This window comes from Fundulus heteroclitus, chromosome 12 (assembly GCF_011125445.2).
Source record: "Fundulus heteroclitus isolate FHET01 chromosome 12, MU-UCD_Fhet_4.1, whole genome shotgun sequence".
Taxonomy (NCBI): domain Eukaryota; kingdom Metazoa; phylum Chordata; class Actinopteri; order Cyprinodontiformes; family Fundulidae; genus Fundulus; species Fundulus heteroclitus.
The window spans coordinates 41,986,426-42,010,409 of NC_046372.1; the positions used below are offsets into that span (position 1 = coordinate 41,986,426).

At 36.9% G+C, this 23,984-nt stretch overlaps 1 protein-coding gene across 2 annotated transcripts in view; it reads right to left on the reverse strand.

The window, feature by feature from the left end:
- The window catches only part of hk2 (hexokinase 2), a 68,758-nt gene that overhangs the window by 39,218 nt on the left and 5,556 nt on the right, over nucleotides 1-23,984 (reverse strand). Inside the window, exons 2-8 of one of the 2 annotated variants that reach the window (XM_012878326.3) lie at nucleotides 17,850-18,012; nucleotides 13,633-13,781; nucleotides 11,660-11,779; nucleotides 11,206-11,268; nucleotides 6,634-6,729; nucleotides 3,572-3,671; nucleotides 504-687 (exon numbers count right to left, since the gene is read on the reverse strand). In XM_012878326.3, coding sequence (XP_012733780.1) covers nucleotides 504-687; nucleotides 3,572-3,671; nucleotides 6,634-6,729; nucleotides 11,206-11,268; nucleotides 11,660-11,779; nucleotides 13,633-13,781; nucleotides 17,850-18,012 — 875 coding nt within the window. The remainder of the gene's footprint in view (nucleotides 1-503; nucleotides 688-3,571; nucleotides 3,672-6,633; nucleotides 6,730-11,205; nucleotides 11,269-11,659; nucleotides 11,780-13,632; nucleotides 13,782-17,849; nucleotides 18,013-23,984) is intronic. The other variant, XM_012878406.3, reaches the window with a different exon arrangement.

Here is a 23,984-nt window from a genome sequence, read left to right on the forward strand (position 1 = left end):
CATCTACTGAAGCCTAAAGGACAGGAGCCTGATGATAACAACACATGAACAGTTTCTAGGCACTAAAGCAGAGGCCTACAACACATGCAATCAAAGGGAATTAAAGTCCCAGACAGTGAAACAAGCTTTTGGTGTTTCGATTTTAGCAGCCAATAATGTCATAGGTGAAGACCATGACAAGGTTAGTAAATCCCTGGGACTAAAGCAACAACAGGAAAAGGGAAAGCAATCAGGATAGTTTGTGTAACCTTAAAACCTCCAGTTCTCTAGTAGAAAGAAAGCATGGTGGCTTGCAAAGAATATCAGGTCTTTTTGAAGGATAAATCACTGGTTTTCTCGAGCCTCACAAAAGGGGGCAAAAAAATTGCATCAGAAAATAAGACAGTTTTCATAATAAATTATTAATCTATATACCATATACAAACAGTGGAGTCTGAAAATGAAGATTTCCTATTACAGATTTATTCTGCAGCCAACACTGAGATAAATTTTCTGAAACTCACAGCTGCTTGCCAGGGTTCAACGAGCCTGCATCGATTTCCCGGTCAATGTCAGTGCGCACGTCCTCCAGGGCACCATCATCTCCAAAAGCTCCCCACTCCGTATTTACACACATCTGGCCCTCGTCTCCATCCAGCAGCTGAAGGTTCCTCATCTGTTCCATGTAACAGGCATTGGTGCCCGTTCCTGGAGGGAAGTGGTGTTACCACGATGATTACTGATCAACAAACACACTTCAGCCAGAGGATAACGTCAAGTTTACTACCCGTCTTAAGCCTGATGTGGTTGAAACTCTAATTTGTGCACAGTTCTCATTTGTGTCAGACATATTAAGATATATATATATATATATATATATATATATATTAAGATATATATATATATATATATATATATATATATATATATATATATATATATATATATATATATATATATATATATTTGTTTCAATGCACAGAGAATAGGGCTGTTGATTTAGCCAAAAATGAAAATTGCGATATATTTCAACCATAATTGACTAATTGATTGATTTTTGACTTTTCTCTGCATTAACGACAAGCAACAAAAATGCCCTATAGATAAAGATGTTTGTAAATAAGGACCATTTACAACAAGAAATTTGACTGTTTTTATTAATTAGAATATTATTATTCAAGAGAATAGCTTGTCGAGTTGGACATCAATCCTTGTTGAACATTAAGTACAACCAACAAGGAAGTCTATGTCTTAAACAGTTTGATCGGTACTTAATGCCATGGTGAGATTCCTGAAAGCTTCTGGTAAAAAAAAAGGATGATTATATAAACTCTGAAACAAGTAAACTCACTGCTGCAACTCTCTTCCCTCTTAAAATTGTGATTATATTGCAAATACGATTACTTGTGCAGCCCTAACAGAGAATTGGATTTCATTTTTCCAGTCATGGATTTGGGCCTGACAGACTTTCACATTCAGCTGCCTGTGTTTCTGTGAAGTCAGGACTAAAGTTTAAATTGTGTTTTGCGACAAAAAAAGCACGGCCTCCAGCCAAGACGAGTTTTTTTTGTTTTTGTTTTTTGTTTTAGGAAGTTATCCTTGACTTCCTGTTTTCAAGAGGCATAAATATGATGTGAAAGAGGACAATTTTTAGGCACCGCAGAAGCCAGTAAAGCTCTGTATGTGTTAATATGCATCCAATCACTTATTATAATGTAACAGAGTGAATTGTCATTAAAAATTAAAACCAAGTTTGCAAAACAACCTGTTACTTTCAAAGCTTCATGCTGTGACTCTACTTGATAACCATTTATTAGCTTGTAAATGAGGCATTTTAGGACTTAAAAACCACCAAGAGAAAAACAATAAGACAACTTTTTTTGGGGGGGCATTTTAATATCCAGAAGCATTGTTGTTAGAATGAGTAAAAGCTTTAAGGTTGGAAGTAAGGTGTGGTGCTAACTTCAAAAATTAGTTTTTACTGATTACATTATGGTAATATTTCAAGTCTGCAGTAACATTTTCCTATATTTAGCAATCTGTTCACTAAATTCCCTTCGAGTGGCAGCTTAAGCTGAGCTGAAAATTAACAACAGAAAATTTAGCATTACTGCTGCTGTGCCAAGCCTGCAGGTGTTGCTTCAATTAAACAAGCAGTCCCTCGCTCCTGACAGAAACCTATACCATCCAAGAACAATATACCTTTCTCCATTATCTTGTTCGTGTAATTTTCAAACACATTTAGTCAAAATGGGAAAGAACAGCTTTGATGATGTGAGTGCGGTCTTTTCTTTCATCACATTAGCTGAGGTATAAATAGCCACTGATGAGAGCAGGACTGACTGCCTGCTGAGGGAGAGAAGACGTGCAGAGTACATCTGGGATTTCCTGGACATCTTTTCCCCTGGCAGACACGAGAATGCTAACAGCACAAGACTGCCTATTTGAAAAAGTAGCTAGTAACTGAATACTAAAAAAATATGAAACTAAGAAGTTACACAAATAACCAACATTTGGTTCCATTTTAAATGAACCCTAAAAGCAACTTAGCTGGGGGAAACTGAATGAGCCTTTAGAGAAACATATTCCATCTTCAAGGTGTGTTTTATAGAGAGGTGTTCATGCATTTTTAACAAAGACTATCCAAAACCCCAGGCTGCTCATATTACAAAGGCTTGGCTGTGAAGGAGGAGGGTATAAGTACAGGACCAGACCTCACGCTGTCCTCATCTGGTCCAATGAGAAGGGACTTGGAGAGGGAAGAGTGTGGTGGTGGCTGCTGTAGCCCTTAGGCTTCTCATGAAGGCATGAAAGGTGTCAAAGCTTAAGCAAAAAAAGGTTGGAACGCTAAAGACTGCTCGTCTAAAAAGCAACACAGTTTGCACCACAATTCATTAAGAGTTTTTTTTTTAATGAAAAGTTGGCTCCAATTTCTAAAGAAATGTGTGTTAATAATTAGTTGCAAGATGTGCTAAAGTCAAAAAAGATATTTTGAATATTACCTCTTACTTTTTAATTATTCATTGCCATTGATGGGGAAAAAAGTTGTTGTTTTTTAACTGCATCCTCATTTACTGAGTGTAAACTGATGAGGAAGACATGCAAATTTAATTCAGAAAAGAGAAATGAAAATATGGCGAGGTTAATGTTTTTTTCTGAAGCACTCGTTCAAACGCCTTCCCTTCTGCTTATAACAATCTGGACATCAGATGGTGTATTATGTTTAGAAATGCATTAGAAAATAGGAATAAATAGCTCACTGAGTGTCTGTGGAGTAAATCAGAGGAAAAGTGTGGAATAGAAATGTCCATGGCAGCCCCGGTTACAACCTGGGTTTATTTTAGCCTACACCCTTGAGTTTCTCTGAATAGCCTTGGTAGATTATCTATAATCTTGCTAAATGCTGATATTTTGAAGTCAATACAAACAGAACACTTGAAGCAAAATAGGGCAACATAAATGCCTCCAGATTATTTTCTTTCCTTGAAAAATTACCTACTTGATCTTCTTTCCCATTTGCATCATTCAAAACCTAAATATCTAACACCCTTCATCTTCACTTTACCTCTAATCACAGTCAGATTGCACTCACCCACGATAAGGCCAATTTCACAGTGACGGTCATCAAAGCCACAGGTCATCATGGTTCCCACTGTGTCGCTGATCACTGCCATAATGTCAGTGTCAAAGTCCTGCAATGAAAGTTTGCTTATAATAAAACAAGCAAAATCTTTAAAGTGTAACTCACCCCGATGTAAAAACAAAACCCCGCCTCCAGACAAGTTTGGTACAATGCCATCAAAGTGGGCAGATTTGTTTGGAGTAACTTCAACCTTAAGTTAAATTTGTAGGTATGGATAAAATAACTACAAATGTGGACTCATCTTGATTAAAAAAAACAAAAAAAAACTTAGAACAACCAATGTCTTGGCTTTAACATTTCTTTTAAATGTTTTTTCCCCATCTTTGATGTAAACTCTGTAACCCTAATTATGACCCAGTTTGAACAACAATGATGCATTGAAAATGGGATCGCTTTTCCATTTCTTTTAGCATATCTACATAACGTTTTCATTACGATCTCCGTGCACAACACACTAGTAGACATGTTAAAGACGGTGTAAATTCTCTGCCACACCACTAGGCAGTATGTGCTTTGAAACTACAAAACACCCCCTGCCTAAAAAGGCGCCACCATTATATCAAACTGCACATTTGCCAGGGCTTCCCCATACAGGCAGATTCAGCTTTTCCTGTGTACATAACGACGGAGACTGAGATGTTTTCAAAACATAATATTTTGGAACCTGCTTTAGAAAAGGTGCCATTTTAAGTGAAAACGCACCCTGGTGTGGCATAGATGAACACTAGAAATGCAACAAAAAACTTTTCTGTTTACACCAAGAAACGTTATGCAAAGGGGGGCTCTGTTGTTACATGCCATACGAAGCTGGAGGGATCCCTGACGGGCTTTTAAAGTTCCCAGCAGGCGTTTTTGACTGGCCATCAGCCACCTGAACAGGATGCATGCACAGACAGGCTTGCTTCTGCCATCAACACTGCTCGACTAGCACAGAAAATTCATCAGCATTTGTTCAGGACCTAAAGTCATTTAACCTAGCAGTGTTTTCTTTCCTACATCTGCCCACTCCTCCATCCCCACTTACAAACACCATCTTCTGCTGGAGTGCTTCTGTGCATTTGTGTCATGTCTTATTTCAAAACTATTTTGGCTAACAAAACAAGCAGTCTTGCATCCTCATATTGTGACCGTGAAGCAGATATTTAAATGTCTGAAACATTTGTAAATGATTATAAATGTACCTTTACAATCATCAAAGATGAATGTAAAGACAGACATTTAGTTTTGCCGGTAAGAAGGGCCCAGAGCAAACATAATTGCTCAGGTTAAACATGATTCTGGCCCTGAGGCCAGAGCTCAAACATCTGGCATGCAGCTGGATCACTTGCTTTCACTATACGGATCTGTTCTACATTTCTTGGGTTCAAAAGAAGAGTAGGTTTGCTGATCCACAGATAATCTCCAGCAGATATAGAAAGTGTAAATAGCCATCTGAAAATGTCTGTGTGTGATGTTAATAAACTTAGACCAAGATAAATAATGTCTACATTTTACACCGTTAATGTGATCTATAACCCATACAACTAAACTGAAAAATAAGCTGAAATCTTCAGGGGGAAAAACTAAAATAATGCGTTCCATAAGTGTGCACACCCTCTTATAACTGGACATGTAGCTGCATTCAAAATTAATCACCACATTCAGGAGTCGCCCTCATGTTAAGAAGAAGAAGAAATCCTTATTTGTCATTTCAATGTTGTCCATCTTTAACCCATTTTTTAGGGAGCAGTGGGCAGCTTACAGTGCCAGGCCAGCAAACTAAAGTTGAGGGTCTTGCTCAGGGACCCATAGCGGCAATCTGCAGGGTTCAAACTGGGGAACTGCAGCCTTCTCAGAACGAAAGCACGCTGCTCTAACCACTAGGTCATCAGTTCCCTTTTTAAAAATGCCTAGGATGAACTTCAAATAATGTTCTAGTAGGCATCTCCTGACAATTCATTAGGTACATCTTACAGCAACAATCATGATCTGCTAGAGAGCTTCCAAAAACAAAATGGTGACATTACCAGAACACGGACATCTCTAAAGAAATGATGGAACATGTGAAGAAAACTACTTGGGTAGGCTGCCAAGATGCTTAAAACGACATTAAACTTAATTAAACTAACTTTATTTCAATCAGTTGTTATTTTACCCCGTTATTTGATTGTACATTATTTTTCTAAACAGTGTTTTAATTGTAGCCTGTTGAGTTCCATAAACTGATGTAAAGTGCATCATAAGTAAATTAAAAATATATTATTATAGGATTAATTTCTGTTCATCTAGTACTGGATGCTGTACTGGAGACAACAATCTCTCATATTCTTTTTAGGCGCGGGCTGAGTTTGGGTGACCAGACAGAGCGCTTTTTCTTATGAAGATGAAAACATCGAGGCCCAGTCAAATTTAGCCAAAACAATTATCAAGTTTTTCAAAATCATCTGGTAGGTAGCACTTTATGGTGATAATTTTAAAAACTAAACAAAGTTGAAGGTGAAGAGGAGCTTCAGCTTTCAGGACAACAATGACCCAAAGCATCCACCCAAATTAATAAAAGAAGATGTAGTAGAGGTAAAAGCTCTGAAAAGCTGGACCCCAGACTTCACTGAAAAGCTGTGCGGTAATCTGAGAAGGACTGCACTCACAGTTAGACAGACTTAGAGTGTTTTTGCAAAAGAAAAAGAAGGAAACGGTATTGCAAAACTGAGATCTGTCACGCTGATGGACTTCAACCCAAACAGACTGCTGCAGTAAGAGTGCTATTAGTTTTGCTGTGTGCAATCTTATGTAAAACTTCTGGTCACCACCGACCAAAAGTCTCATTAAAAGATTCACAAAAACAATTATCTTTGTCAATTTTCTATACATCAGAAAAAAGAAGTATTTAAACGTGTTTTTTTATATATTTACTGTACACACCATCTGACTATTGAGATGAACAAGAGCTTGCCAATAACTTGTCAGACAATGTTGGTAATGAATAACAGTTTTGTGTACAAAAATGTCATATCTTGTTTTGTTTTTTTTACCCCTCGTTTTTTGATGGCATTCCTCAAAAGGCTGACTACATCCTTTCCTTCCACTCCACTCAACCTGAAGCCTTTGGTCCAAGACATCAAGATGCTCTGAAGGGGGGGAAAAAAAAGAAAGATTAAATAGTTATTTCAACCATAACTAAAAAAAAACACCATTCCCAAGACACAAATAAAAAAACTTCAACAATTAAACTGAATTTTTTTTTTTTATCTGAATGAGAGAAGAAAAAATGTGTGTGTGTGTGTGTGTGTGTGTGTGTGTGTGTGTGTGTGGGGTGGGGGGGACAAAGAACTTAGGTTACAGACCTTTACAGCTCATTTATTATGGTGCATATGCTCTGGAAGAGCAACGGAAGGTCATAAAAGGTTGGGAATGCGGACAATAACCTCAAGCAGTTCACCTGCACAACACCATCATCTCATCTCATTGTTGCAGCAGATCTACCTTTGGGTATTGATAAAGTAACCTGAACCTGAAGCCCCCTACCCAGACATTCCTGAGAAAGATGTGGACCCCCACCACCAGGGCAACACAGGGCAGCGAGGACGAAATATTTTGAGTATTCTGTGTGCATCAAAACAATCACACACACAAATGGAGAAAGAAAATTAAAAGGCTCATCAAGGGAAAAAGAAAGGTGAAATAACCCCTTAGCGGAAAAATAACCTGCCCGAACCTAATTTTCACATCAGACTAAAGTCTACTTGCTGAACTAAAGATTGGAGGAACTTCAAAATATTCCAGTGAATAGCACGTGCCTGAAATGATGTATGTTGGATTGGAAATCATCCCTAAAAAGAAAGAAATGTTCATGAAATATTAAATGTTGCTTTGATTATGCGCTATGCATCAGGCCAGTTACTTTGGGGCGTTGGGCTCTTTAGTTTAAAGGGGGTTTGATCTTTCACAAACAAGTATGCCTGTGGACCCAAAGTTGAGGCAGAAAAGATCACAGAAGATGTGTGAGGGAGTGGTGTGATGAAGACTGATGCAAATAAACTCAACAGATTTTTAAAACTTTTAAAAAAACTTTTAAAAATTAAAAAACTACATTGAGCCCGCAGTCTGCATTTGTGACGAATACAATTTTATTTAGATAATTTAGCAGTTTCTTTTTTCTCAAAAGCTTCAGGCTTAAAGATGAACATAGAAAAATGTGAAATCTTAGCAGTTCAAAATAATCAACCCACTTTAATTGATAAAAAAGAGGTAAAATATTTAGGTATAATGATTAACATAAGAACCACACTGAAAATGACAGAACAAATATTCAAGTCATTTTATATATACTAAAAAAAATAATAATAAAAAAAATCAACAAATATTTGAAAATTGGCTGAATTTTTGGAAGAATATTGTCACAATTTAATCTGGAATAATAAAAAACATGTGATCAGAAAAAACGATATAGTAATATCAGTAGAAAAAGGAGGAATAAACGTTATTGATTTTAAAGTGATGAATGCCGTGATAAAATTACATTGGTTGCAGACTTAATAAAAATGAAAAGTTTAGTTTCCCTTCACAGTTTTTTTTTTTTTTTTAAACTGGAGGAAGGAAATTTCTCCTAAGATGTAACTTTGATCCTGCAAAATCACCGATTAAATTGTCAGACTACCACAGAAGCATTCCAAAATTATGTTAAAAGTTTTCATGCCTCGATTAAGTTACTGGAAAATAACCGTAAATTCAAATATAATTGATTTGTACCAAATGGAGACCGCGGGCGTAATGTTGTTTGTTTGAGTGGAGTTGCCATATAATAGACGTCATCGGGAAGCGCAGCCACCCCCCCCCCCCACGAGTCGATCTGACCTCCCGAGCCGATCTGGTACCTACACCGTAACGCCCCTAATATCCATTGAGTGGAGCGGCTTTGTTGCTAACCAAAGTGGTACTTACACATTTTAACAGATTTTTGAGCAAATCTTACCACATTATTTTACACTGATTTTTTTACACTGTTTAATAATGACAATGATGCAAAATGCATTTTGTGCAGTTGTTTTTAAATAAAAACACTCAACAAGCTCTTATATCGCCACCTACATAGCATCGATTCATCCGTGCTGCATGGCGGAGAAAAGTCAACTTCTCAACCAAACGTTTCACATATTTTATTCTATTCAGCTTATCTGTTTCTATTCAGTAACCTAATAGGTTCATGTTTAGTTATATTTTACAAATATGTCTAAGTTTAAAAATGTGTGAGAAAACCCCAATTTTCTGTTTATTCAGTCATTATTTAAAACAGGTGGCACAATAAATCATTCAAATACAATGATGTGTATCTGTTTAAATTCAGCAGATTATAAAAAAAAAGATTAGCCCTACATGTTATGAAAAGACCCTCCTGACACAAGAGAAAGAAGAAAGGCACAAGAAAATGGTCTCTTTTGATTAATTGGTAGACATTTCATAAGATCAATCAACTTTAGATTGACTCAAACAATAACTTGTGAAGGTTATCAGACATATTTGTTGAAATCATACAAATACTAAATTAATGAAATTTAAATGTCTATTATAAAATTATAACAAAAAAGTGCAATAGAAATCATTTTTTTTCATTGCAAGACCTCTACCGCCTCAACAAAGTCAGTATTTTTCTAAACATACAATCTACAACATATAAATTAATATATTTTGCACACCCTTTATAAAAATGCATAAAATATGAGGACATTTTTTTTTGGTCTAACATATCAGTTTAAAAGAAAATTTCAAAGCCTGACATTTTATTTTTTAAAGCAACCAAAAAGATTTTCTTTTTCACTAATGTAAAGTTTCTTCACGCATCTTCATGTATCAGGCTTTAAAGGATGCAACACAAGATGGCAAAAAGAGGAACAAAAGAGCTGCGTCGGTATCACATGGGTCAGTATGAACTGAGGCATCGTTGGTACAAAACATCCCATGGTGGACAGCATTTCCTATGTGGAATAGGTCAGATATGAAACAACCAAAACCATAAAAGGTAAGAAGTGACAGATGGACCAAATGATCAACAAAGCAGGTGAAAACAGTAGAAATGTTTTGCAAATATACAAGAATGCCATACGTTAGTATGGGAACACTTGAAAAAAAAGAAAGAAATAATAATCAAAAACACAAGATGTACTGAAATCGACGCTCATTGATGTAGGGCACTATAAAGCACATTTGATCTGTGTTCATTTGATTTAAAATACGCTACATGTGAATCAATATTCTGTCAGTTATTTGAAGGAAAGAGTCAACAAAAAGATGCAATAAAAGCATTTTCCAAACTTGAAATATAGTTTTAAATAATTGTGACTTCAATATTGGCCAAATGAATTGTAAGCAAATTTTTTCTCAGAATCAAGCAGCCTTATTCTAATGATGTCCTTTTTGTCAGCAACAAAAATGCACTAATAATAAAAACAGGGCTGGGTTAGAAAGTATGGATTTTCACAGCAGGATTTCAGAACATACTAAACCTGCTAATTTTGCTTTGTATGCGTATGGTCGCCAACATCACAGAGACACGATAAATCTTATGGTGGACAAAACTTTTGATTGATCTCCACGTAAAATGCCAAATCATTTGAGCGACATTTCAGTACAATCTTATGTATTTGAACCCGTGCCATGATGGATATAGCTGAAGCAAAACAGTAGCAATGAGAAACAGCATCTTCTGAAGGACAACTGGTTCAAATCTGCTTATGTTTGTTTGAATATGTTCATATGATTGCTTTCCATGTTCACAGACCACTCATAACATAAATAAGTGCAATACTGTGCTTGTATCATATTGAATAATTGTCTAACTACTTTGCTATGTAGCTGTTGAGCAGTTGGATTTGTTTTTTTCCCTTCTGGTCTCACTGGAATGATGGCAATAAATTAGGCTGTGTTTGTTTTATTTGCATCTTAAGGCCCCATCCACACAAAGATGAAAAAGGTAAATTAAACGATTAAGAAGAAATATGTGTCCACTGTGACACTGCCACAGAAAAACACCGGGCAAGCTGGAGAAATCATGTAAAGTAAACAGCAGCATGGCGGGAGATCAGACACAAAATCACAAGTTAAATGTGATTTTTATGTAGGTAGGCTGGCAGGGGACACGCTGTGTAGAGTCACACAAAGAGTCACACAAGAGTTCAGGCAAGGTTGGCTGCTCGAGTGTACACATGGAAATACAAAACCGGTGTTTTGACATTTAACCAATCTGGGACCAGTTTTCAAAAATGATAGTTTACGGTCTCCCAAAACGCCACATACATGTGGATGCAAAGCCTAAACGATTATACTGTTGCAGCTACACCAGATCTCGTTTCTGTGTGGACAGGGCCTAGGACAGTTTGCCTGAAATCTCTTCCGGGGAATCGTCTTTAACAGTGTCCAAGTGTTTTATTGTTTCTGAATATTACTGAAATCCCTATATGATTAAAAAAATTTGCTTCAGCCATAAAGAGCACAAATGAACACCGTTAAAGTAGAAAATACATTTAAAACTTTTGAATGTATTTCCTGTCGGAAAAAAAGGAAAACTTCAAATACCAGCATTACAAGAACTGAGGTCATGTGCCTTATACCTGATACGATGTCAGCAAAGACAAGTGTGGGTAGAAGCCTGTTTTGTGGACAGTTGATTTTGTCTCGATAAAGGAAAAATAAGTACAATTTATGACAAAACAGAAAAACAAAACAGAACCGAGACACGTTGTACAGGTGGTAAACTACTGTGCATCTAAAGTGTGATAGATTTTACAGAATAGTCAGGTTAGTAGCTGCACTGGTTACTTTAAAGTTGTATGTTTTTGCTTGTGGAGCTAGATTGCCTGCTGCAAAGGTATGAATGAACAAAATAGAAGTTCAAAGAGCAGGAAAACAATGACTGAAGAACATTTGAAAATTTAAAGAAAATTTGGCTCTTTTGAAGCAAAACCTAAAGAGAGAAATGTGATTGACTTTTAGGCATATCTGTAAAATTTTAAGTAGAGCGTGATGATCACTTAAAATGCTAAAAAGGAGTGCTAAACGACTTACCTCATCTAATTTGGTCTGTTGGCAGGGAAAAGAGAAGGTGAACCCCAGAGGAAGCTTTTTATCTTTTATGCCCATCTTCTCCACAAAATCGGCCAGGCACTCGGCAATGTGGTCAAATAACTGCAAGAGAGAAAAGGTTGTTTTCATTGAGCATGAGCAGAACAATCTGCAATCTGGGCTGGAACCATCAAAGCCTTTCTTTTAGACTGTTGACCAAAAGCTTGGTGTTTCTCTCCCTGATTTTACCAAGGATTCCCTGTAGGGAAAAGTCTGCAGTAGTTGGTGTCAGTCGGCAGGATGATTAGGCACAAAAGCCTGTTGTGTTAGATGGGATCTGCAAGGGTGTGAGGTGAACAGACCAGACCTGAACTCAACCTCATGGAAACAAACGTTTGAATGTTTTAGCCAGATCTGGATGCAGTCGGGAAGTGTGAACGGATCACTGACCCAACTGCAAACCCATGAACCCATAAATATTAAATATACACAGTATAACCATAAACAGAAACCAACAATGGCCAGAATTAAAATGTATCAAGTAATGACTTTACTGTTTCTGAATGAACAGAACACATACTTAGAAAAAGGAAGAACATAAATAAGCAGCTCATTTCCTTTCTGTTTTAGTTAGGGCTTAGATGTAAAGAATCAGTATTTGTTCATTAAATATTTTCCATTAAATATTTTCGTTAAGACAGTTAAGGTGGAAATAATGACATTTTAGAATAAAGCCAATATTGAAAGTTATTCCAAAACCCATGAACATTTTTATTTTTATTTGATAAATATACAAGAAGGGGTAGTTCTGAACAGTACTTAATTCCCCATGTCTTTGCTTTAGGGTAGGGTTTCTAAACAGGGGTGTTTAGAGGCTAACGGGGCGCTGACAGCAATATTTACAAAAGGGGAGCGTTGAGATCCTTTTGGTGGGCGTTTCACTGAAGGTAAAATTTACACCAAAATGCACAATACCAGTTTAAACTTTCATCAATTCCTTATTGTGACGTGCCAGCTAAAATAACGAGATTGTTATGAGCCACTGACACCCCGTAACCCTTTAACACCACTCCCTAATAAATCAAACTCATTATTCCTCAGTAACTCTGTAGCACACATTGGCTTTCTTTCACTCTTCATTATTCAAGACTTAATCCTCAGATCAAGAGCACAAGTTCAGAAGATAGATAGATAGATAGATAGATAGATAGATAGATAGATAGATAGATAGATAGATAGATAGATAGATAGATAGATAGATAGATAGATAGATAGATAGATAGATAGATAGATAGATAGATAGATAGATAGATAGATAGATAGATAGATAGATAGATAGATAGATAGATAGATAGATAGATAGATAGATAGATAGATAGATAGATAGATAGATAGATAGATAGATAGATAGATAGACAGACAGACAGACAGACAGACAGACAGACAGACAGACAGACAGACAGACAGACAGACAGACAGACAGACAGAGAGAGAGACAGACAGACAGGGAGAGAGACAGACAGACAGGGAGAGAGAGAGACAGAGAGAGAGACAGACAGGGAGAGAGATAAAGAGAGACTGTTCAGCATTGTAAATCACTGCAAAAATGTGACAACTAAGAGCTTCACTAAATCAAAATGTCAGAAATTTTATTTTCATTTGCAAGCGTCACATCTTGGGCTATAATTTTCCAAAGAAAAATGCTGAGAAGAAAATGAACTGTCTCTATGTCATTTTCCTCTGTGTGAAAATCCTTTTTTTATATACTCCTCTTATGCGGGGGAAGATTGGTGCATGAGAGCCCAAAGACAAGACCACAGCCACATGTCAAAACAGCTAATTATCATCACAAAGGCAAACATGGAACCCCAGCATGAGGAGATGAGCAGCGCTCTGACATGACAGCCAAAATAACCAAAACAGGACAGGAAGGAGCTGGCCAGCACTTTTCTTCTTGACAACACGTGGGGGCTTACCTCAGAGCCACTGCCTGTCATGACAAGCTCAGGTATGTCATAAATCTGGCTTTCCATATCCACCTTCTGCTCGCCATTGCCCTTAACCTTGACCAGGAGAACTCTGAAGTTAGATCCACCGAGGTCGAGAGCCAGGAATTCTCCTTGTTCTTTAAACACAAAAACAATTGCATTCATAGTTAATGAACATCCAAATTTCATTTTTAGTAAAATAAATATTTTAGCTGACTTAATATCTTTTTTCCATCTTCAAATGTTAATTACTAAATGAAAATAAGTACATATGTAAATTTTAACTGTCTAAGCCATTTTTGCTTTATTTGTTTGTTTATTTAATAAAACAGTATTTAAAAAAGAACAAGTAACTGTTTGTGCAGTTTGTGCCAAGTTATCAAACACCAACAATCAAGAATCTTTACTGTCATTATGCATCACAATAATTATATTTTTGATGACACTGGCTCAGAATGTACACAGATTACACATAACATGCAGACACAACAAGATAATGTTTTTTTTTTTTTCATGAACTCAGATGATTGCACTGACCAACAACACTCCCTGCAAAGCTGCTGCAAATAGTACTTAGCATATAATGAGAATCATGTTCAAATAAAAATAAGACATAGCAGTCCATTTACATACAATGTAGATTACTGTGCAGTTGCATGAGTGTATCACACGAACTCTCTGTCGCTTTACACACTCATGCACACAGCAAAACATTGTGCAATTAATTTAAATCTTCAACATGGATTCTTAAGATAAAATCAGCAATCAGCAGAGCTGCTGCCCCATGTCGGGGGAAGAATCACCATCTGGGACAAAAGCTACAGGTGTCTTCGGTCAGTAAATCCATCACTGCTCAATAGAGATTTAGCCTAATGATATTTACTAAATATGTAAAACAATAACACTTTTGTAGCTAAATAAATGGATGAGAAGCACATTTAACGTGATGCGAATTGACAGAAAATTTAGATTGTTGATCTCAAGCAAAATTTCTCTTTGCTCTATTCGCACATCTCCGGCACTGTTTGGAGTTTCGCTTCGCTCTATTTGGCCAGTTTGTGCTGTTCGCATTGCTCGAAACGCATCGTTCACATTGCGGACTGTTAATTCACTCCTGAACGCACCTTTACAAAGGGATAACATGTAAATCATTCACTCAATTTGCCTTGTTGTCGCTCGCGATGCGGAAAACACGGAGGGACTCGCAGAGTTTAGCAAATAAAATGGAACGTGGTACAAAACGTGGCGTCTCACAAAACACGCTCATTTGGGCAAGACGTAGTAGTCTGTGAGATATTTTGTCTACTGTCTACTCCAGTCTCTGCCATTTCCTAGTTACACAGGTGGACTCTTCTCTCCACAGACAAGAAAAAGTAGGTCAGCAGCGTTTCCCCTACCGTTCTACAAGGGTGGGCGCACCGCCCCACCAACAAAATTGCCCCCATGCATGCAGTAAATTATTATAAGTCTGTGCGTGTTCACGATTAATTTTATTAGATTAGCCCTTCTAAATAGCGCCAGATTACTGTCTCAATGCTCCCACATAATAAGGTGGACATGAGTCCTGGACAGCAGAGTGAGAAAAATAGATCTTGATGTTCTGACCTAACCAGCCTAATGCTTTTCCCTTAATCGCTACACTGTGTTCAAGTCTTTCTACGAAATATCGTGATCAACCGTATTAATTGCAGCTCTGATGTCTAACAGGACAAGTACTGACACAAGTCCATTATCTGAGGCCATGAGAATATTAGTTTATCACTTGATTAGGATCTACTTTCTCAAGAATTTTAGATAAGAAAAGATTAGATACAGGTGTATAATTTATTAAGTTATCTTGATCAAGAAAAGGTTTCTTAAGTAAAGGTTTAATAACAGCTACTTTAAAAGCCTGTGGTACAAATCCATTTACTAAGGATAGATTAATTAGATATAAAATGGGGGCATTAATCAAAGGGAATACTTCCTTAATTAATTAAGCGTCTAAACAGTTCAGACACTGCGCAGGTTCTAAGGATTCCTCCAATGCTGCCTCACTTACTGAGGACGAGGTAATCATGTTTTGGAGGATGCCAATGATTTTTTTTTTTTATAGAATCAATTTTATTCATGAAGAATCTCATAAAGGCATTACTATTAGTAATGCCTTTATACGATTATTCATGCTGAGGGAATGGAGGGATCAACAGAGCTGTGGCTCTGGGTGAGTTTGTCAACTGTACTAAAGGGAAACCTATGATTGCTTTTATTATCTTCTATTAATGATGAAACATATGCTGCTCCAACTCTGCAAAGGGTCTTTTTATACAACAGTAGACTGTCTTTCCAGATTAGGTAGGATTTCTCTCCAATTTCGTAACATTGTGCTTCAAAGAACTAAATGCTCTAAATGAAACCAGGGAGCCAGCTCCCTGTGAATAATCGCCTTCTTTTTCAAGGGAGCTACATAGTCTAATGCAAAATGCAACGAGGAAGTGACGCCATCAATGAAAGCATCAATTTGTGAAGGGGAAGAAAACATTGCTGCCATGATCTGCTGTGTATTTCTATGATAATGAGGATATTAAAAGGGGGACAGACTCTTTAAAGTTTGATATAGTATTATCTGACAAAGGTCTACTATAATGAAATCCTTTTTGGGGGTGGAAAACGCTATTAAATTGAACCCAAAGGTTAAAAATGGTCAGATAGGACAGGGTTATGAGGAAACACTGTTAATTCTTCACAAGCAATGCCATATGTCAGCACAAGGTCCAAAGTAGGGAAGCAAAAATGCTTTGGTTTATGCACATTTTGAGCTAATCCAGATGAATCTAGGATAGTATTAAAAGCTACATTAAGGTTATCACATTCAGTGTCCAAATGAATATTAAAATCCCCCACTATAACAACAGTGTCAGTGTTTAACCCTGAATCAGATAAGAAGTCTGAGAACTGAACTAAAAACTGAGAGTAAGGGCTTAGTGGATGATACAAAACAACAAACCGAAGAGGTTTTATTGCTTTGCAGTTTGGACGCGGTATGCCATTTTATATCAGGTATGTAATTTCAAGCAGAAATTGCTCCTAATCTCCTCTGGGTTTAAGGTGGTAAAAGAATAATCCCCAGGCCTTAATCAGAACGTCAAATGATAGATTCTCCTTTACAGTTTAGCACTTCTTTGTGTCGGGGTAACACATAAAATCCCAATGAAATACAATTACGTTTTTGGTAGTAATGTGATTATGAATAAATTACAGACATTATAAGGGCTTGTAAGACAGGCTGCTGATGATGGTTGCTTTATGCTCGACACATACAATCCGCACGTAAACGAGACGTGCGGACACAACATCTGCAGCATTTATGCTCTGTATGGCTGTTCCTCCAAAGAAGCACTTTCCTCCTAGACTCTGGAGGGCAGCGTTGCACTCCTATGCCAAGCATACCACACCCCACTACATCTAGAAGTAGAAAAACACAATCCTTTCCAACAGTTAAGCTTCATACTTTCTTCCAAGAGTGGCAACGATTTCTGTACGAAACTTTTTCATTTGTTGATCACTGTGATCTATTTTGGCCGAATCACAAAGATGTCTATATTTACGGACCTCCATCAGAAGGAGCACTTGCTTGTCTGCAATGTTTTTCCGTGCGGGACTGTCTGGGTTGTTTGCAATTTACCCATGTGTGCGGTGCTGAAATTCTGGCTGAGCGGAGGGCATGGAGGCCAAAATGACGTAATATGGCCACGCGCACCTTGCAGATTCGTCAAGCATAAACTAGGTTTAACATGCTGCTTAAAGACATGAATTTAAATCCTTCTAACTTGTCTGTTATGTGTAAACGTAACTGGTTCATCTCAAGTTTAAATCGCTTTCATTAAATAATTTAGAGATAAGTGGTGTAGTAAAACAATCCTCTTAAAATGCTCAACAACACAAAGAAATAAAAAGGAAAACACAGTCAACCTCAAACTTTTCTCTCACACTTCTATACTTTGTGCTTCAAGATGAACCCTGACAAAAACATGTGGTAGCTCAAAATGTTCTTTTTTTGTTTCAGACTAAAGCCAAAACTTTCAAAAGGCTTTGAATTTCCATTGTTCCTGACATTCTCAATGTCTGGCATTATTATGGGCTGCAAGCCCTCTCCAAAAAGCTTGTGTTCAGTAGAGCAATTAAAAAAGACAGATTTGCTAAAAAAGGAAAACAGAAGGAGATACCTGTTCCATCAGGAGTGGAGCGCACAAATGTTGGCAGCATCTTGACAGCGGCTGTGGGATTCGTGTCCCTGCATAAGCCTTTATCCATCTCTCGCCGAAATCTCATAGACAACTCCATCAAAGTCTCGTCTGACAACTTGAACTGGTGCAGGTATTTGTCCACCTAGAAGAAGAAAACAGAAAATGTGTTGTAATCAAAAATTAGTAAAACACATTAAATGCTTTAACCCCCCACTATGCATCTCTTTCAGTATTTTGTGTAGTTTGAGCCAGGAACATGATCAACACTAGTTAAATAGTGAGTGCAGTGGGGGTCAGTGTAGCAGGAGGAACACAGCCCAGCAGTACACCCGGACGCACAACGACTTTCAGCTTAAAAGATAGGAATGAGAACTACAGCCAGGATACCGCAAGGATCTTTTTCTAAGACTGGTCAGGAGCGATTTAGAGAATGTTAATGCAGCAGTTTGGACTCATGGTAAGGATAAGCATTTTCACCATCTGGCTAAAAATGTGAATAAAAAAAGGTTTTGACTTAAATACGGTATCTGTCCAAACTGATCAAAACCTTATAATGTGCTTATTTCATTTACATAGAATTGGCGTTCTGGTAAAAAAATAATAAGATGTGAGAAGAGTTTTCAACTTTGCCAAATTACAGATACCTGAGTGAGTCAAATCTTGCTAGTGCCAAACACCCACATAAGCCCGAGCAAGCTGGTAACTGGCAAAAAGGAGGATACAGCTTCCCCCCACCTAAAGTTTTCCTGAACTTTTTCCCACTGCAGCTCTTCTTGTATCAATGACTGATTTGTTCTGTCAACATAGACGGTTTTAATTGACAGCGATGACAGCTGTATTTGGTTTTCCTCTGTAGCAGTAATTGCACCTGCTTATGCTGTGAAATGTCAAGATAATCACTGTTTACCTTGCCTCAGAACCTAAAGGGCACACTCTGTTGAGCATAATGACTTCTTTTTTAACCCTGTTCTTTCTTTCAACAAGCAGACTCACACCAAGCTAATTCACTTTTCTCTTTGGAAAATAAGAGAATCAGCAGCACCTCATCTTAGTGCAGGCAAACTACACAGCTTTTCTATAGTTTTTCCATTAGAATTGCAATATTTTTCAATAAGTCAGAGCCACATTAAGGAAGATACAACAATGAGATACAGTATCTCGAGTATTTCTCAAAACCAAATACAAAAAGATTTCTAAAAGCAAGTGCCTCAAAAATCTTGAACTACAGAAGTGATACTATGTCAATTTGATTATAACTTAACAGAAATTGATTATATATATATATATATATATATATATATATATATATATATATATATTCTTTTTTTAATCTATTGTATCTATGTGCGCGTTACCAAACATTTTAAAGCCCAAGGATTCTCAAGCCTGGGAATTAGTTTGCGGAGCTCACCCTGCAACATCATACCCTGGTCTCAAAATAAGATTATATTAACAGCTACCGGTAACTTAAATTGGGCCAAAATTATGTTAAATTCCCAGTCTTGTTTCTCACATACACATTTTAGCAAATGACAATTCATCCCCATCTGTATAAGACAGTTTTCATCCCTAATTACTGAAATAATCAGATCCTGCAGTCATCCCCATCTTTTATCCCACTGGGTAATACGAACACTGTTCACCCATTGATCAGGCCAGAGATTAGCAAATATACAAGTTGTATAATTCAGATTTTATTGTTTTCAGCCTAATCTTTTCCTTAAGCAGCTAGGTAGAATCCAATGAATGGTGATGTAAGTTCAATGAGTGTGTGCCAGCAGCAGAGAAGACTTAGCTTAGCCGAGCTAAAGACAAACATAGAAAGTGAGATAAATCAGAGCCGGTGGTGGGCGGACCTTAAAGGTGGTTCTACAAATGTTACTAGATTCTTCCAGGATTCATTCAGTTATGATTAAGACCTGTTAAAAACCTTTTAAAAACTATTATGAATGAAATTTTATTCCAACACAACACATTACCAGAATACTTCACATACATTTTAACAGGGAAATCTTGTATTGTTATCAGTTTGTTAAAGAAGATTCAATTTTATGAAATTAATAAGTAAATAAAACAACAGTCTTTATCTTTTTAACCAAAGTAGTCTTCCCACCCTAATAACACGTAAACACTTCCCAACACTAATATGTCTACATACAACCTCACCCTACGTTTGTCTGAGCTCAACCCCTTTAGCACCAATCTCAGTTTTAATGGATTTTATGGATGTTTGATTAGTATAATTAATTGTTATAGTTGATTATGTTGGTCGATAGAACAACATTGTTATATTTTCATTTTACTTTTAGAAATCTCCTTTCATAAGGCACTAGCTGAATCCAACATATCACTCATGCTCGGGTCCTGAACTCGTTCTGTTGTTCTGTTTTCCCTTGGTCCACAGCTGAAATGGAGTCTGTCCCAGTTAGGACGAAAAGCTACGGCTGATTCTGAAAATATTCCGATAGGGATTCTGAAATTTTGTTGCAACCCTCTGGACTGTATTGGCAGCTACTTTAAAAGCATCTACTTTGTTAGTTTTTTTTCTGCAAAACTATTATTGTCACAGTTTAATAAATGACAAAGGTAAAGATTTCCCCAATTTTTTTACTTTATTCTTACAAAACCCAGACATGAAAATAGTCAAAATGTTAAAGGTGCCGTGTTGTCTAAATAAATCTAAACTTTTGATCAATAAGATGGAATCTTCACTGATTCTTGTATAATGTAAAGCATGTTGTATCTGAACATGAAAGATTATTTTTATCTGACTTCTTTCCTAAATAAGACCAATTTGACTGCTTAATTAATACAGATTATTCTGCAGTCTCTGGTCTATCGAATAAACATTAGTTGCCACCAAAACTATACCATTTAAATTTATGAACTGACATATTTCAGAGGCGGTTGTCAAAAAGCTTAAACGAGTGCAGAATAAGCATAAGAAAAGAATAAAAGGGGAACCCAACAAAACATTTTCAAATAGATGACATTCTTTCTTTAAAAGTAAAAATCTTTCCCTCACACACAGCTCTTATGTTCCCACTCTGTGTCCAGCTTTTGGGCGCTTTAGTGCTTCATATTCCTTTGCCTAGGAGACAGACTCGAGCACTTTCACACCAAAGATCCCTGACTTGATTTTAGTCTTGCAAAGTTTACAGCAAGCTTTGTATCGCTTGCCGGAGGCCGCTAGCAACCAAATGAGAAAACGGCAGATATCAAGGAAAGTCTCGTTGAAAACGTAATGTTACGCAAACTACTGTTCCCTGAAGGAGAGCAACGAAGTAGAACACATGAGCATGGGATATCAGGCCCCTGCGTGTCCGAAAGGGAACACAACTTCTATTAAAGACTATTAAATTAAATTCAAGACCTTGGATTCAATTCTGGTAATTTTGAAGACTTTTAACAGGGTTCCTACAGCATAAGGCAAGTTAAATTCAAGACTTTTTAAGACTTTTTAATGCCACTTGAAATAAAAAGTTAAGACCAACTTCACGATAAACAATATAAACCTGGTTGCGACAACTTCACCCAAATGTTTATTTTAACATAAACCATTACTTTCTGGCCCAGTAGACATGTTTAAAAATTTAAAAAACATTCCATATAGGAAGAAAGCTAAAAAACACAAATTACAGATATATTTTTAACAACTACTGAACTGAATTCACAAACTTTGTTTTGTTCTCTACTAAAATAAACTATAAATCAGTTTTAAAAAAACACAACATAACCAGTGCCAACTCTTTTTCGCAGCTATGGTCCGGCCGCAACAGTTTTTATTGGTTCTGCTATCGGGACGGAACCAATAATGGTTACATTGAGCCGTTCAGTAAATTAAAAAATATATATAATTGTGTCAATTATTTTACTGTTTGGTAAGGATTACAAAAATAAAATCCTATTTATGACCTGGTAACAATTTTAAGACCTAAGAAAGACTGATTTAAGACATTTTAATGCTAATTAAGGCCTTAGTTTTATATTACAGAATATAATGCCTTTTAAGACTTTTTAAGGATCTGCGGGAACCCTGTTTAAGATCTTAAATGTAAAGTTATGTATTCTAGACATTTTTAGACTTTTTATGACCCCAGGGGAACCTTGATGCTATTTTTTCTTTTTGGTTCTTGTTTTTTTCTTTCCTGACAATTTACAATGAGTCATTTTCTATAAGCACTGCTTTTAGCATTGTCGTCGGCCCACACCACAACGTATAGCCTATTTCTAAAGCAGTAATTACAATAAAGCACAACCAGAGAACATATACGGCCGACATAGAGGTGGGCTAATGTCGCTCACATAAAAAGAAATGATCACTGAAGACTATCACGTCATCTGAGAGAAGGAAGACAAGAACTGGGCAGGTGACTCATCTGCATCTATGTAACGGGCTTTGCCTCAGGGTTCTCTGCAAAGGTAGAACAATGTAGCATGAACTTGGGCCGTTCTCGAGGCCTCTCAGGCCTTTTGATTTTCAGCTATTGTGGCTGACTGAAAACAAAAAAAAAAAGATGGAGAAAGGGGCAACTGCTTATTTTTTATTATTCAAATTGTATAATATATTCAGTCCTTGGGAGTTTGCTATAACAGGCTTTTAGTTTCAACCTTGTCCAGTATTTTACATATTACAGTCTTCCAAATGTCCTGTTCCCAACAGAAACCCAACAGGAGCACCTGTGTACAATTCATCAAAGTGGGAAAAAGAATCAAAATGATGGATAAGAAAAATGTGAAACCATATCTGATATCTACTGTGAAATGCAACAGAATGCTTAAGAGATGCCAATTCTAAGGTCTGATCAGAAAACGTTGTCATCTTAGATGATATGTAATTGAATAAAATCGTGAGTATATAGTCTCTCTGAATGATTCGGTTGCTACAAACAAAAGATTACTGAAACTAAGCATTTCATTGATTTTGGGTTAAAGGGGAAGACAAAGAGCTCAACACAATCAGAAGCCATGAGGGCTGTATACAGCATGGTTTTCTAACCACTCTCTCTGTATCTCTCAGTTTTAAATGCCATCATATTCATTGCTAATGGACTGCTCTGAGATCTGCAAATGGCAGATACTACTGATAATTATACATAGATATTATTTGAATCATACTGAAAACAGTACCACAATTATTCGAGAACAATTGAAATATCTGTAAAGAGCATTCATTTGATGCCATGATGTTTGTCTCACAGAATGTATGCACAGAGCGGCAAGAAAGCGCCTGACAGTGAAAAACACTAGAAAGACAATCTGAGATGTACAAGATTTTATGACCTTCTTTAAACAAACATTTGAAAAATTAAATAAATCCAATAAATAATTAAAAATCATAAAGACAACAAATGTTTTAGTTACTTTACTTTATCTAGACAAAGGCACTATGTTGGCTTTTAAACATCAGGATAAATTTAACATACATTCTGTATTTGAAACCTAAACAGGAAGAAACTTTCAACATAGTATATACTTTTATTTTGGTTAAGATGAAAAATACGTTACTTTTTGTATTGTGTAAAAAAAAAAAAAAGATCTATATTGTAAAAGGCGTCGACACTATATTGCACAAAGTACTCGCTCACCTGCTTTGACTCATATGAGCTTAAGTGACATCCCATTCCTAATCCATGGGGATTCAATATGATGTCGGTCCACACTTTGCAGCTAGAACAGCTTCAACTCTTCTGGGAAGGATGTCCACAAGGTTTAGTAGTGTGTTTATGGGAATCTTTGACCATTCTTCCGGAAGCGCATTTGTGAGGTCAGACACTGATGTTGGATGATAAGGCCTGGCTCTCAGTCTCTGCTCTAATTCATCCCAAAGGTGTTCTATCTGGTTGAAGTCAGGCCAGCCAAGTTCATCCAGATCAGACTCTGCCATCCATTTCTTTATGGACCTTGCTTTGTGCTCTGGTCATGTAGGAAGAGGAAGGGGCCAACTCCAAACTATTCCCAGAATGTTGGCAGCATGGAATTGTCCAAAATGTCTTGATATGCTGAAGCTTTCAGAGTTCCTTTCACTGGAACTAAGGGGCCAAGCCCAGCTCCTGAAAAACAACCCCACACCATAACCCCCCCCCCACCAAACTTTACACTTGGCACAATGAA